General features: G+C 40.4%; 1 protein-coding gene across 6 annotated transcripts in view; it reads left to right on the top strand.

Moving 5' to 3' along the window:
* cpeb3 (cytoplasmic polyadenylation element binding protein 3) overlaps positions 1-17,003 on the top strand; it is an 85,940-nt gene that overhangs the window by 57,223 nt on the left and 11,714 nt on the right. For 4 of the 6 annotated variants that reach the window (XM_052027584.1, XM_052027587.1, XM_052027583.1 and 1 more), the window contains 4 exons: positions 6,490-6,608; positions 7,310-7,424; positions 11,050-11,103; positions 13,158-13,339. In XM_052027584.1, the coding sequence (XP_051883544.1) occupies positions 6,490-6,608; positions 7,310-7,424; positions 11,050-11,103; positions 13,158-13,339 (470 nt within the window). The remainder of the gene's footprint in view (positions 1-6,489; positions 6,609-7,309; positions 7,425-11,049; positions 11,104-13,157; positions 13,340-17,003) is intronic. The other 2 variants (XM_052027589.1, XM_052027588.1) reach the window with 1 other exon arrangement.

Below are 17,003 nucleotides of genomic sequence, written 5' to 3'. Positions count from 1 at the left end.
TTAAACTGTGATCCCAGACTCTACACTCTCCATGCACCAGGGACAATTTACAGTGGACAGTGGATCTGGGAGAAAATAAAAAAAAAACCCAGGGGAGAACCATGTGGTCAAAGGGAGAATATACAAACTCTACATCATGCAGCATCAGAGGTCAGGATCAAACCTGGGACGCTAGCGCTATGAGGCAGCAGCTTTACTGGCTGCGCCACTGTACTCCTTTCTTATTCACAAATGGAAATGTTTTGTATCTACCCTTTCAAATTTTTAATAACTTTAGAGACTTCTATTAGGTCATCCCTCATCCACCTCCTCACAAGTGAAAAGAGACCCAACCTCTTTGTTCTCTCCTGAGATATGTACTCTTCCATTGCTGACATCATCAATGTAACTTTTCTTTGCACCCTCTCCTCTGTATCCTTTTCATAATGTAGCAGCTAGAACTATGTACAGTGCTGTACACCTGAACTTACCAAGGTTCAATACAATTTTAGCATAATTACCCTACTTTCCAATTCAGTCATTTCAGAAATAAACCTTGACATTTGCCTTTATAATTGCCTTGCTAGAGAGTGACACAACTTCTCATGATTGTGTTCGATGTTTCCTTTGTTCCTCTGTCCCACCTAAAATGGCACCTTGCTGGTAATAAGTGGCTTCCCTGTTCTTTCTGTCAAAATGCACTACCTCGTAATGAACTTCATTTGCCCGTTCTGCAAGTTTGTTGATGTCTTCCTGTAATTTGTTCACATTCATATTGACAGCTTCCCCAATTTGGTATCATATGTAAATCATTAATGTGAATTGTGAACAGCAATGGTCCCTGCGCTAATCCTTGTGGAACATTACTGCCCACCTGCCTCCACCCTACCCTCTTTCAGTCCTGAAGGCAGCTGTTAATCCATTCCGTTTCTTGTTTCCTGCATTCTCTGACCCAAAACCTTCAAGGAGTTTTTAAACACATCTATCTAATTCCTCCCTTGACAAAACTGGCTGCAGAGCTATCCACTGGTTCTCTGGCATTGCATCTCTTGCTAATGAACAATTACCCATGTGCAGTCATACCTCTGCTGTTTCTTCACTTGATTCTTCTGAAATGTGTGGCTCTGTTATCCTCGAGTTTGATTAATGTATTTAATTACATCTCCCCTTTCTGTTTGAAATGCATTTACCTCATTCTTCTTCTTTTCATCCAATTTCATGTCCACCCTATTCTTACTCCCAGCTAAATATTAAAGTCTTTGTCGCCTCCCCATTTAGTCTTTCTGCTGAACATGTGTTGCCTCCCATTTCAGGTGAAGGTTATCCCATTGACGTAACTCTTCCCTCTCCCAGAACTGGTGCCACAGTCTCTGAAAAGGAGTCCATTTCCTAGACTGGCCCTTTAGCCATATGTTTCTTATCCTGATTTGTCAAGATTCCAGAGATTGTTATGTTTGGTTCTACTCTTTAATAAGGAGTTCCTCCAGCAGGTGGTTTGTTGCTCCAGATTCCAGCATCTGCAGTCTCTTCAGCCTACCTTCTTGGAGTCTTTCAGCAGGAACTCCTCCCTTTTCCTACCTATGATTATACAGTACAAACGCCACAAGCCAGTTTTGCATCTGCACAAAGCAAATCAAAGTTCAGTTATGTTAGGACAAACCAAAGTTCGGTTTTGCTCACTATTATAGAAAAGACATGAAAACGATGGAGGATAATACTAGGAAAGAAGAATGTGGAGGGTACAGAGATTTTTACTGTCGGATCTACTTCCACAGGAGAAAAGAGTAAAATGTGACCAAAAATGAGTTTTATAAATTTATGATGTAAATAAGAAATAGCATTTGCTCAGAGGAATGGGGGATGAGAGGTTATTAATTTGTCATTTATTGATGGAGATTAGATGAAATATCTTTACAATGGGATTTGTTAGAACGTTCAATGATTTGCTACAGAGAATAGTATTCTACAGAGAATGGGCACGGTAGTGTAGCGGTTAGCACGACGCTATTACAGCGTCAGCGATCGGGGTTCGATTCCTGTCGCTGTCTGTAAGGAGTTTGTACGTTCTCCCGTGTCTGCGTGGGTTTCCTCCGGGTGCTCCGGTTTCCTCCCACATTGCAAAGACGTACGGGTAGGTTAATTTGGGTTTAAAATGGGTGGTGCGGACTCGTTGGGCCGGAAGGGCCTGTTACCATGCTGTAAATATAATTTAATTTTTAAAAGTTTAATTTAAATAGCTGAGACAGAGGCCATTAAATTACTTATGCAAAACATTGAATCAGCGGAACAAAAATAAAGTTATGGGGAGTATGTAGGGCAGTTCGAGCAGACACAGTCAATCAAATATCACGTAATACAAGTTCATAGAGTTCTATTTGTAGAAGAATTTAGATCAGTTCAGTAAATGTGTAGAAAATGGTACTTAACATTGAGAAATATTAGTAATAGTTGTAGCATTATTTAGGGGAGACCTGGAAGGGATACCAAAATAATAGTAGATACCACATTAAATGTTTAAACCAGAGGTGCTCAAACCTTTAGGCTTAGAGGGTCCTTATTAGATTGAAACAAGAGACTAAAGTCTGAAGTTATTCAGGACTTTGCTATTTGCATGACATCCTGGTGCACTGGCAGACTGAGTCGTGTACAATGTTCACATGATGCCTTTTGTGCTAAATTATACTATGGCTGTAAGACCACTGAAGCAGTTCTTAAGTGAAAAGGGTGAGGCTTGCTCTATTAATTACAGGTCTCAATCCCTCCTGGACCAAAGTTGGAGAGTCCAAAGTATCCACCTTCCTCCAGACTATTGCATTTAACTTTGCAATCAGCACTAATTGCTCCATCCCTACCTCTCTTGCTGATGTTGTCCTTGACACACTTGCCCAGTTCTCCCAGCTGTTTTTCCATTTCTTCCATTCATGTGAACAGGACTGCAGTTCTTGCACCTGGTTTAACAGGGTGCTGGCTCAGCAGGCAGGCTTCCCAAGGCAGCCCAGAAAGAGGGACTTGCCCAGACATATGCAGTAAATCCCAGTAGTTATGTTTGCATCACGTCAGAAAATTCTTTAAAGTCCCAAGTAGGTAGTTTGTTCAAAGCAATAAAATGCAAGTCTATGGAAGTTTTATAATGCTTAGATCAAAACTTATCAAAATGTCGTGTACGTCGAGGTGTATTTAAGATAAGATGTTTATTAGTCACATGTACATCTAAACACACAGTGAAATGTGTCTTTTTGTGTTACTGAGAATGTGCTGGGGGCAACCTGCAAGTGTCGCCACTCTTCTGGCACCAAGATAGCATGCCTACAGCTCCTAACCTGTACGTCTTTGGAATGTGGGAGGAAACTGGAGCACCCGGGGGAAACCCACGCAGACATGGGGAGAACGTACAAACTCCTTACAGCGGCAGGAATTGAACCTGGGTCACTGGCGCTGTAATAGCATCATGCTAACCGCTCTTACCAATGCCCAGTTTGAGTTTTGCCAGGACCAGTCTACATCAAACCTCATCAGCCTTGCTCTAATCATGGACAAAAGAGCTGAATTTCAGACATCAAGGCAGCATTTGATTGATTGTGGCATCAAGGAGCCCTGGTGAGACTGAAGTCAATGAATATCAAGAGGAAGACGCACTAAAGCCTTTCCACCATCTGTGAGACATAAGTCAGGAGCTTTGGTGGAATGCTGTCCACTTGTCTGGGTGGATGCAGCTCCAACAGCACTGGTAGGTTAGTGGATGCTGCCACACGACTGGCACCACCCTAAGCATTCATTCTCTCCACCACCAGTGCACACAGGCTACAGCAGGCATCATCTACAAAATGTACCACAGTTGCTTGTCCGGACTACTCTGATACCAGCTCCCCAGCCCCACAGCCTCTACCACCAAGAGCAAGGGCACCAGTTATATGGGAATGCCACCACCTGCAGGCTCCTCTCCAAGTTGCACACTGTGCCGATTTGGAAATTTAGTGCAGGTTCTTCATCGTTGCAAGGTCTTAAGCTTGGAGCTTGCTACCTTTACCAGAAGGAGTACAGTGGTTCAAGAAGGTGGCTCACCACCACCTTCTTGCAAGCAGTGAGGTATGGCTTTGTCATATGCTGGCTTTATCAGCAATACACAAATCCCGAAAAGTAATTAATTAAAAAAAACTGTCCTTGGTAGTATTTCACAATGAGCAATAAAATATTAATTATAATTGCAAGGGAATGAGTTGTAAAAATGTGTGAAGGTCATGCTCTGCAGTCTAATGAGAAATAGGCAAAAGTGATCTCAAGATGTACAAATTATTATGTGGCATTAAGAGTGTTGAACATTTAGCAGATCATGAACCCAAAGTACTAGGAAATTGTAGGTTAATGGTCTTAACTTTTCTGTGTGTAATGTTGTATCTTATGGTAACTAATTCTCTCAAATCTGGAGTTGGATATAATGTTTCTTTAAAGTAATCATTTTCCGTTCATTTGTGTACCCACTCAAATTAGGCTACCAGTGGTCAATATATTTTGTGTTCCCTGTTCCAGAGCTTTTACCTGTCCAGTTCCCCACCCCTTAAGACACTTTTGTTTTAAAGCACCAGCATATCTCATTTTATTTCAATAGTTCTTCCAGGCCCCTGAAGTATGCTGTTTTTTTTTCTGTTAAAGATTCTTGATTACTTGATGCATTTTTGATCAGTGACGATATGAAGTTGTAGAAAAACACTGTGGGTGGATTGGAAATTGAGGGTGACAGGCAGTTATCACAGATACTCAGCAAGCATTCACACTTTTATTGTAGGATTCTTGAACTTGGACTCAACCCCTCTCCCTCCCTCTCCCAGATCCCTTTATTTTCTATTTTGCCCAGGGTGTTCCTCAGCCTCTCTGAAACCCAAATGATGTGGTGGGTGAAGATGTGAGGTGAGAGCCTTATTGTATGTCAGATAGAGTGTGAGGTGGAGGGATAAGTTGAAATAGGTGTGGAATAAGCAGAAAGCTTGTTTGCAGAAAGGTTGGATGAGCCCCTGAGGCTCAAGTAGGTAAAGTAATACTTTGCCATGACGACCCTGCACCTGGATCAGTGTCCTTCTCCTTCCCAGCTACTTGCCTCTCTCAGGAGTTTCAGTGCATTAACTTTAACTGTTGGTGTCTGCTGTAGAATGAGAAGAAAATTTTGCAAAGTCATCTCTTCCTGTGGTGGCTGAAAATTAATTTAAGGCATTTCAAATATTTATTAAGAACACTGGTACTCCTATTTATGGAGCGAACAGCCAGATGGCCTGCTTCATCTCTGCTTGTGTAATTTGAAAAGTCGCTTTTAATTAAGTGATTTGCTATTTGTCAAGCTGTTATTAAGCAGTTGCAAGTGTGCATTAAAATTTGGAGAACACTTCATCATTGTGTCAACCGTGGCTCTGTTGGTGACGCACTTGCCCCACCCCCATCCCTAAGTTCCACTCCACAGCTTTGGAGTCTGCCGCTCCTTTGCTGCAAGAGAGAGTATTGCAGCATTGGAGGTGCTGATATTTGGTTGAGAAGCCCAGTCCTCTTCTCAGGTTTACCTAAAAGATCCTGAAGGATTGTTTTGAAGGGTTGTCTGTGGTCTTCTGCCCAATACTTATCCATCTATCCGGCAAGGGTACTTGTCATTCATTGCACTGCTGTTTTTCTGAGAGTGCACACTTCAAAAGTAATTCCTTAGCTGTAGAGCACACTGGGAGATTCTGAGATCGTGAGGGGTGCTTTTTAAATCCAAATCTATTATTTGTTAATTTGGTCAAATTCTGTACATCAGTTTTAGGTCTTTTTAACAGTTGTGAACATTCTAGGTGTTAGCCACTTGATTGGTTATTGGAATGATTTAGATGTCTTGATGTTTTCCTCAGTGAGAACAGAACAAACTCCTGATCCACACTTGCCTCATTCAGCCATCGTCCTTGTCCTTGCTAACCTCTACTCCTCCCAAAGCAAATCCTATGGATCTGTTTGTGTCCTTGCCTCATCTGACCTCTGCCATTTTCTGCAACTCTGCATCACACCCCTTGCCCCACAATCTTTGGTGACTAGGCTCTTGTGAATCTTTCCCTCCTGGTTTTAGTCATAATGAAAGAGCTTTTGCTGCTTTTACCCACACTACATGTCACCTGAAAAATGCAAAAATAAAATGCTGGAAATACCCATCAGGTCTTCAAGATGAAATGTTAACTCTGTTTCACTTCCCACTAATGCTATCTGATCTGCTGAGTGTTTCTAGCACTCTCAGTTTTTATTACACATTTCCAGCATCTGCAGTTTTGATGTTAATAATACCACCTTAAATCTCTCTGGCCCTCTATCTCCTGTCATATCAAACCCAATGTGCTGAACTGTGCCACACATTAAGTTTGTCACCTCTCACCATCTCTCCCAGTTAAAGCCCTTGGGGCTGGTTTTATGTTAAGGACACTGTAAACGAAAGTTGCTGCAATTTTCTGACTTCTACAATAGCCTTATGTTTTACTTGTAATTTTTTTTTAATTCCCTAAGGTTATGCCTTCCTGCTATTTCAAGAGGAAAGCTCTGTACAAGCTCTGATAGATGCGTGTATCGAGGAAGATGGAAAGTTATACCTGTGTGTTTCAAGCCCCACTATCAAGGACAAACCGGTAAATGGATCTCCAGCTTAGTTCTGCTCACCATCTGTTCTCTTTGTCGTTTGATGAGCCACTTAACCTGGGAATTATTTGGCTGTCTGCTGCTCATCCCTGATGAATGAAAATTCGCACTGTATTATTTTGATTATCCATTTACTGACGGGGGACTTTATTTTCAGTAAAATTCGAAGACTAGGTCTTAGGAATTTATTAATAAATGTTGAGCTGCATAATTAAGCCTTTGTTGTGAAGCTTCCAGAACAATAAGCATACAAAAAGCTGCCTAGCATTTGTTCCCTGTAGGTGATCATAGTATCAGCACTTTTTTTTGTTGTTGTCTAATTGTATCCTAATCTCTGGCTTTTTACAAAATAAAAGGAAGTGCACAGTGAACTCTGTTAGTTAGTCACTACCCCAGCAATTTTCTAACAGTTTGGAATCTCTCAGCTTTGTAGAAGAGTGAATCTAGCAATTTAAAATTATGTAATGAAAGTTTACATTTTTTGTTGTATTATGACTATTCTTTTGAAGGGCTAGGCAGATGTCGATTTCTGTTGACTGACTTCATTGTGTATGCAGCAAAACTATGTTAAAATTGGAATATGCTATACCACACATCATAGTTGTTTGAGATGTTTGAAATTCCTGTAGTTAAAACGGTTTTTGCATCACTTCCAAAGTTCATTTAGCAAAACCCTGTTTTTTTTTAAAAGGTACAAATCCGACCCTGGAACCTGAGTGACAGTGATTTTGTGATGGATGGTTCTCAGCCTCTGGACCCAAGGAAGACTATCTTTGTGGGAGGAGTACCCAGACCTCTCCGAGCTGGTGAGTATAGTTGAAGTGAGTGCCCAGTGAACTGATTATGTTAAATGAGAATGTGAAGCAATTTTCAAAAGCTGGTTTGAGCACGTGCAAGTAGAATTTATAGAGTGGAGTTCAACTGTATATAGATGCCTCTAGACATAGGGTGAGCTATTTCAGAACCTGGTTACATACAAATGCCAATATTGGATTTCCTAGCCTGAGGTAGGAGTGCTTAAAGATATTGTACCATTGGTCACATTTAGTATTTGTTCTTCAATGAATATGAACTGCTGAAAATACAATTCATTTGTTTCCTTAAAGGATCTATCAGCTCTCTTGCCTCGTATGAAGGTTTATTTTCTTCAAAACAGCTTGCAGCCACTCTTGAGATAATAATGTTGTTCCTGCTTCTGAATGTATTTACTAGATACATTTTATTAGCTAGATTTTGATCAGAATAGAGAATTTCATTGGAAAAGTGACTGTTTACTTAAAGTTACCATATTTATAATTTTAATATTGCATTCACTATGATTTGTACAATGGATGAATTGTGAGTTCCTGTTGTATTCTTCAAGTCTGAAAGCTATTTTCCATTTTATACATGCATGCTAGTGATCCTTCTGTTATTGTATCAGAGCCAGCATCGTTCATACTTGAGCTGAAATCAGTCATAAGATAATGAGGTGTTGCATTTCAAAGCAATAAATATGAATGATATTTTACAAGTGCTGGAGCAAAGATTTTGGCTCAAGAATATCTGAGGGTACACAATTTAGATAGTGCTGTTAATCCTGCTTAGAGTCATAGTCATAGAGTTGTACAGCACGGCAAAAGGCCCTTAAGCCCATAAGTATCCGTGCTGACCAAGATGTATAGTCAAACTAACCCCATTTCCCAGCACTTGGTCCATATCCCTCTAAACGCTTGTCATCCATGTACCTGTCCACATACTTCTTAAATGTATCTAATGTTCCAGCCTCAACCACTTCCTCTGGCAGCTGGTTCCATATATCTGGCACCTGCTGTGTAAAATAAAGTTGCCCCTCAGATTCTTATTAAACCTTTCACCTCTAACCTTAAAACTATGCCCTCTAGTTTTTGATTCCTTAACCCTGGAAAAAGACCGCTCACCCTATCTATGCCCTTCATGATTTTATACACCTCTATGAGATCACCCCTCCGTCTTCTATGGTCCAAGGAGTAAAGGCCCAGCCTGTCTAACCTCTCCCTATAACTCAGTTCCTCGAATCCTGGCAACATCCTTGTAAATCTTTTTTGCACTCTTTCCCATTTAATCACGTCCTTCCTATAACAGGGTGACCAAAACTGAATACAGTACTCCAAGTGTGGCCTCACCAATGTCTTGTACAATTGCAACTTAACCTCCCAGCTTCTATACTCAATGCCCTGACTGATGAAGGCCAGTGTGCCAAAAGCCGCCTTCACCATTCTATCTACCTGTGACTCCACTTTAAGGGAACTATGCACCTGTACTCCAAAGTCCCTCTGTTCCACAGCAGTACCTAGGCTCTTCCGTGCAGTGTAAAAGTCCTACCTTGATTTGTCCTTCCAAAATGTAATAATTCACACTTATCTAAATTAAATTCCATTTGCCATTCCTCACCCCCACCTACCAGGCTGATCAAGATCCTGCTGCAATTCTTGATACTTCTCTTCACTCTCTACGACACCACCTATTTTGGTCTCATCTGCAAACTTGCTAATTATTCCTTGTATATTCTCATGCAAATCGTTAATATAGATGACAAATAACAATGGGCCCAGCACCGACCCATGGGGCACACCATGAGTCACAGACCTCCAGTCTGAGAAACATCCTTCCACCATCTGTTTCTTACCATCCAGCCAATTTTGTGTCCAGTTTGCAGCTTGCTAGCTCTCCTTGGATGCCTTGCGATCTAACCTTCTAGGGCAGCCTACCACCGGAACCTTGCCTTACTGAAATCCATACATACTAGGTCTAAAACCCTCCCCTCATCAACCTTCCTCATCACTTCATCAAAAAAAACTCAATCAAATTCGTAAGACACGATCACCCACACATGAAGCCATGCTGGCTGCCCCTAATCAACCCCTGCCTTTCTAAATCTTTGGAAAAGATTCTTAGAGATAGGATCTACGGGCATTTAGAGAATCATGGTCTGATCAGGGACAGCCAGCATGGCCTTGTGAAGGGCAGATCATGTCTCACAAGCCTGATAGGGTTCGTTGAGGAGGTGACCAGGAAGATTGATGAGGATAGTGCAGTAGATGTGGTCTACATGGATTTTAATAAGGCATTTGACAAGGTTCCACACGGTAGGCTTCTTCAGAAGGTCAGAGGGCATGGGATCCAGGGAGGCTTGGCTGTATGGATTCAGAATTGGCTTGCCTGTAGAAAGCAGAGGGTTGTGGTGGAGGGAGTGCATTCAGATTGGAGGGCTGTGACTAGCGGTGTCCCACAAGCATTGGTTCTGGGACCTTTACTTTTCATGATTTTTATTAATGACCTGGATGAGGGGGTAGAAGGGTGGGTTGGCAAGTTTGCAGACGACGCAAAGATCGGTGGTGTTGTGGATAGCGTGGAGGACTGTCGAAGATTGCAGAGGGACATTGATAGCATGCAGAGCTGGGCTGAGAGGTGGCAGATGGTGTTCAATCTGGAGAAGTGTGAGGTGGTACACTTTGGAAGGATAAACTCTAAGGCAGAGTACAAAGTTAATGGCAGGATTCTGGGTAGTGTGGAGGAGCAGAGGGATCTGCGGGTTCATATCCACAGATCCCTGAAAGTTGCCTCACAGGTGGATAGGGTAGTTAAGAAAGCTTATGGAATGTTAGCTTTCTTAAGTCATGGGATCGAGTTTAAGAGCTGTGAGGTAATGATGCAGCTCTACAAAACTCTAGTTAGACCACACTTAGAATAATGTGCCCAGTTCTGGTCACCTCATTATAGGAAGGATGTGGAAGTGTTGGAAAGGGTGCAGAGGAGATTTACTAGGATGCTGCCTGGTTTAGAGAGTATGCATTATGAGGAGAGACTAAGGGAGCTGGGGCTTTACTCTTTGGAGAGAAGGAGGAGGAGGATGAGAGGAGACATGATAGAAGTATACAAAATATTAAGAGGAATAGATAGAGTAGACAGCCAGCACTTCTTTCCCAGGCACCAAGGCTCAATACAAGAGGGCATGGCTTTAAAATAATGGGGGGGATGTTCAAGGGAGATTTTTTACCCAGAGAGTGGTTGGGGCATGTTATGCGCTGCCTGGGGTGGTGGTGGAGGTAGGTACTTTGGTCAAATTCAAGAGATTGCTAGATAAACATATGGAGGAAGTTAAAATAGAGGGATATATGGGGGGAAGTATTTAGATAGTTTTTAGATGAGTTTTGAAGGTCAGCACAACATTGTGGGCCGAAGGGCCTGTATTGTGCTGTACTTTCTATGATTCTATGATAAATGTAAGTATACCTTGTCCCTCCAGAATGCTTTCCAGCAACTTACCTACCACAGATATTGGGCTAATGGGTCTATAATTACCAGGTCTATCCTTGCAGTGCTTTGTAAATAAAGGCACAACGTTTGTTATGCTCCAATCTTCCAGCACCTCACTAGAAGATACTTAATAGGTTTTATCTTTATTTACAGAATGCAGTTCTTCCCTTCGCAGGGATGAAGTGGAAGAAGAGAATTTTGGGAATGGTAGGGAAGAGGAAAACAAAAGATAGCAGAGAAACGATAAAACCAGGCCTTCAGTAATATTTACTAAGCCAAATCTAAAATACAAAAGTACTTGTTTGTAGCTGGGGAAAAATGTAGAAATTATTAAAAGGGGATTAGGCAGAGTCATACAGCATGGAAACAGGCCCTTTGGCCCATCAAGTCCATGCAACAGTCCATCACCCATGGCTGATAACATATTGTTTATTTTCTGTGAGAGAATCTAGGAATGAGTCACACCACACATTATGACTTTACATTGATACTTTGATTGTTCCTGTTGCATTTTGGAGTATATTATGATTTTGTTTTCAATCCAAAATTGGAAGACCCGTGGACAAATCTAATATGAAAATAAATGTAGTTTGTAAACGCAATCAGTCTGTTGCTTTTGGAATCCAACCCCAGAAGTTGTGCTGACTTGGGATCTGAATCTTATATTCAGCACAGACCAACAGTGGATCCTACTTGTTGCTGTGGTTGCTGGAAGAGGGAAGATTAGGGTGGAATGAAATGCTGGGAATCCCAGAATCAGTTCCTGAGATGAAAATGATGAACTGTTGATTACGGCCACTCCAACTTCTATAGTCAGTGACACTTGACGATAGAAGTCAAATGTCACTCCATAGAAGTCACTCCATCATAAATTCATTAAAAAATAGTCTGTAGTCTGGATGGACTCCAAATTTGCTCTGCAGAGAAATAACGATTCCTGTAGACTGAATGTATTTGGATTCAGAAAATTGCACATTCTGCTATTTGTTACAATGATTAAAAGGTGCACACTAGTAAAAACACATAACTGATTTATTGGAGTATGCCATCCTGTTGTAAACAAGTTATTTATAATGATTCGCATAACATCTTTGTTTTCCATTTTCAACAAAGTAACCCTGATATCTTTCCTATGCATCAGTTTAATCAATTAATAAATGTGCTAGTTTTAGAAACAGGTTTCCACGTGTGTATAGTAAAGTACAGTGTATTTCACAGCAAAGTACTAGCATCTGCTGAAGTATAAATTTTGCACGTAACTCCCATCTGAGTCCTTTTTAGAAGTATTCTTTATAATGGATTTGTAATTTTCAGAATTTTTCCCTTGTACCGAATGGTCAAAGCAGTGCACGTATGTGTAAATGCATACTTTCAGTTTAACTTCAATAATATTTACTTTTATAATTAAGGATAAATGTGTGCAAAGTGCAAGTGACATTTAGTTTTAACAAATTGAAAATGATCATTAGCCAGGGTGGTTTTTTTTTTACTTATTCCTTTCCCTCTGGCCTCCATTACCCAATCTCAAAACATTAAATACCAACATTTGTGTGCTGTAGTCATTCAGGAAACTAGAGAAAATAGTCTAGTCTGCAGATACCTCCATCAGTTTATTCATGTTGATACTGATCCAATTTTTCAGGATGCTTGTTTGGACAGTGTGGGTAATGATTCCCGACCAAATATTTTTTCCATTCACTATTTTCTTTCCATAGACCCAGCTGAACTTATGTCCTGAGGGAAGGCAAATGTACAGAATAAACAAGACTAAGAATTGGACTTTGAGACCTTTTTATTGAAACAAGACTACAAATTGGACCTTGAGACCTTTTTGTTGATGGTGCTTTTGTTGCATTACAGCAGAGTAGCAAAGTTAAGGCCTGACAAACCTTCCCAAGTTGAGATGAGCAAACCCATGCCTTGAATTTGAATCCATTAATTTCTGGTGCTCAACGAATTTTTATGAAACTATTTGGGGGCACACAAACATTTTTTTTCAAAATAATGGTTGTTTACAATTTTGTATCACCTTTTCAATTTCATTCTGGCATACATTTTGACTGATTATTAGTCCAATATAACATCAGGAAGAGAATGTTCAATTAAAGTAATAACTAGCTGTATTAAATAAATGAGAGAATTTTAATTGTATAAATTAATTTGTTGGTCCACTTGAACTGGGAGAACAGCATTATTTAATAATATTTTTGTAATGGGGAGAAAGTGGTTTCTAAGCACAGGCTTTTGTTTCCTCCTTGCAGTTGAGCTGGCTATGATCATGGATCGGTTGTATGGAGGAGTCTGCTATGCGGGCATTGATACAGATCCTGAGTTGAAGTATCCAAAAGGTGCTGGTAGAGTGGCTTTCTCCAATCAGCAGAGCTACATTGCTGCTATTAGTGCTCGCTTTGTACAGCTCCAGCATGGAGACATTGATAAACGGGTGAGTGAAATGCTGAGTTGTCTTCATCGTAGACATATTTAGCTCTTTACTGCGATCGATATCAATGTGGGAGAGATCTCGGAGGAGTGAAATTGAACAACGTTACTGCATCTGCTGGTAAATGTCTTATAGGTAACTGCTCCATTCTAGTGATGATTAGTACAACAGTATCTGTTAACGAATTCTGTTTCGGGATATCTGTTTGTTATCTTGCAGGAATATTTTAGTTGTACGGAAAGCTGCTAATTTGCAAACTGGGATCTCAAACTTTTTTTTGTGTGCATTAGTAGATTTCTAATAATTCAGAGCATGGCCTATTTTATGAATGCTGGAATGTGAGCAGTAGGTCATTTGAGATCCTGGTTCTTTTCTACTGTTCAATAAGAAAAAGAAATGTCTGTGAACTAATTCCACATATTCATTCTACCCCATCATCCCTTAATACTTTTGGTTGATGATGATAATGGATTTAAAATGAACAGTTGACCTAACGTCAATCGTAGCTTGCAAAAGAGAGTTCCAAATTTTTAGTTGGGAAAAGGAAAGAAAGTTTCCTAACTTCACTCCATGAAAGGCCTGTTTTTCATTTTTATACAATGCTCCCTGTTCCAAAAATTTCTCAGTCAGTGGAAATATAGTTTCCGGTTATCCACCTCATCATTTGCCTTTAATTTAACTGAAGATTTCAAGATGTTGTTAACTTCTGTAGTCCAACCCAAGTATATATAATCTCTCCTCAAAAGTTAACCCTGGGAATCTAGTTCCATTCTTGTAAATCTAAGCCTCCATCATATCACATAAACCGAATTTCCTCCAAAAACAAAAATGAGGCTAATGGTGCACGGTGCCATTAATATGCAAATCTAAAGACAACTTCTGGCAATGGCAGTTAAAGAAATTTGGAGTTTGCCACCTATGAAATGCTGCTCTGCAGCAGATTGCATGAAAATTGCATCCTGCGATGAGTCCCAGCTCAAATTAATTGAAGAGCTTGAAGTTCCTTTACTTGTCTCATAAGTATGGATTAAACATGCCAAAAAAAATTAGAGCTTGGCTATTTCAGGTTATAGTATTTTGAACAGCGTAAATTTTAATTACTGCTGAAGGTCTGCTTTGCCACAGAATTTTTTATTACAAGTCTGGGGCTTGCTCCTTCAAATTTTAATTGTTGAAGATTAAAAGCTGATTTAAGTTGCTTGTTTTTCTTTCAATTTGGGCTTTATCTCCCTCTTTCAATTGCCATCCAGAAATAAATGACATTGATAGAATATACCAGAACCTTGTTCAGTTAAACAAGGTTCTAATATTATTCTAATTTAAGAGGTTATTTTGCTTGTTCTATTTCCTATACCAATGAGTAGCTGAACTTTTTATTGTTCATTGTATAGAGAGATACAGCACAGAATCAGGTCCTTCGGCCCACCGAATCCGTGCCAACCATTAACCACCCATTTACACTAATCCTACGTTAATACATTAATCCTTCTAATCCCCTCGCATTCAAAGCAATGTTATAATTTGAAAAGAAATCTGTGCTACAGTTCTCTCTGTTAAAAATAAATATGATTTGCCCATGTGGTGATTCATATCCATTTTCCTTACCATCAAAGACATCACTAATGAAGAGACAACAGCTGTATCCTAGGAGAGTTCTTAATTACAATGGGTCATGTTTGGAGCTGATCTCCTGAAATTTTCTCATCGTTGAATGCACATGCAGACGTAATTTCTCTTATTTCCTGGCAAGCTGATGCCGCATCTCAATATTTTTTCTTTCATTGTGCTTTCAAACAACCTTGATTGTAGGCATTTTTGGATTGAATTCAGAATTGAATTGAATATTAATAGTCACAAAGTTTTTGGAATGTCCTTGATGATTTCCAGTACTTCAGTACCAATCCACTGAGTTCATCTTGCCCAACATCTAATTATGTGATGAGGTAATTCGGAGGTAAACAGGATCCTTGTGATCTTGACTGACTTTCACATATCTTCGTGCACATTTCCCCAGTCCTTCAGCCCACAGACTCTGAACAAGACAAATTTGGATCGTTCTGATATTTTTTTTCACTTTATGGGCAGCAGGCAAACCTACTGTTTCAGTCAAATTCTCACTTTCTTCAGTAAAGAAGATAATAAACCAAGGCTTTGCCACTGGCAGCACACTGATTAATAACTGGGTTTGGTTAGGCTAACATAAAGGTCCAAGCTTAAATGGGATCGGATAACCATACCTGGTCTTTTGCTCATGATCGTTCTTGACCTACTGACCTTGAACGTGGGTTTTTCTGTCTTCTGCTCCTTCTGGCCACAGAAATCTGATGTTCGTTCTTCTCTGCCTTCCCCATTCTGTAATTTATGTGAGATGAAAATTGGTTTTGCTGGAAATATCCAATAGGTTTGATGGCATCAGTGGAGTGAGAAATAGAATTAACATTTTGGGTCATTGACCTTTCATCAGAATGCGTTAAGGGTACAACCATTTTTCAACAAGAGTAAGGGAAAGCAGTGAGAAGAAAGAACAAAAGGGTGGAAGGTGGATGAGGTGAGATGAGATGATGAAAGAACTAATTGGACAAAAGCAAAATGGCAATGGAGCAAGTAAGGAAACAAAAATGGATCTGGAGGAGGTATTAATGGAAAGAGCTGATTATCTGAAATAGTTATGGTTGAACAACATTGAATCCAGAAATGTGTCCAAACAAAACTGGCTACCTAGCCCCAATCTCTTCCCACTCTCACCAGACATCCAATGTGACAAATCCAATCTGACTAGCTGCAGCCCCATCCATCTACTGCCATTATGTTGTTGTTGATTATCATTCACCATGGTAACTTGTGGTATTTGCTCACAAAATAAGTTGCTCATTAATGGTCACCGAATTTTGCCAGAGGCAGTCCAGCTCCACACCTGGATCAACAGCCTTGATCCCAACATCAACAGAAGAGTTATTCCAGGAATAAAGTGAAAGCAATTGCCCTTGGCATTAAAGCAACGTTTGACCAAGTGTGGCATTAATGAACTCTAGTAAAATTTGGAAAAAAAATGGAAATCAAGTGGAAACGATTTCCACCAAGGAAGATGGTTCTGGTTGTCGTTGGCTGATCACCTTGGCTCCAGGACATCACGGAAGGGGTTCCTTGAGGCAATCTCCTGGGCTGAACATTCTTCAGCTTCACTAATGACCTTCCCAACATCCTCACTTCAGAAGTGGGGACGTTCGCCAATTGATTCTACTTGCAATCCTTCAGGTAAAGCAGCAGTCCCTGGCTGTACGTATTAAGCCCAAGAACACATTCAGGCATGGGCTGAAAGTGGAAAATAACATTCAGGTCACATAATTTCCAGCTAATGACCATCTCCGACAAAAAGGAAAATCTAAGGCATTACCATCACCAAATCCCCCATCAACAACACACTGGAGGTCACTGTTTACCAAAATCATAACTAGTCCAGCCATGTATGTGGCGGGTCAGAGGATGGGTGTCCTGCAGTGGTCATTGAGGAAGAGTGTATTGCTTGCTTACACACTGGGCTTAAAGTAGCTTGTTTTTTTTGGGGGTGGGGTGGGGTGGAGGGGTGTTAATTTTGGCTACCTAATTTTCCAAGTGCTTTGTTCAATACATGCCATACTTTATCACACATCTTCAAATCTGTTGCATA

Source organism: Pristis pectinata, chromosome 12 (assembly GCF_009764475.1).
Source record: "Pristis pectinata isolate sPriPec2 chromosome 12, sPriPec2.1.pri, whole genome shotgun sequence".
Taxonomy (NCBI): domain Eukaryota; kingdom Metazoa; phylum Chordata; class Chondrichthyes; order Rhinopristiformes; family Pristidae; genus Pristis; species Pristis pectinata.
This window is presented reverse-complemented; position numbering and strand designations above follow the sequence as displayed.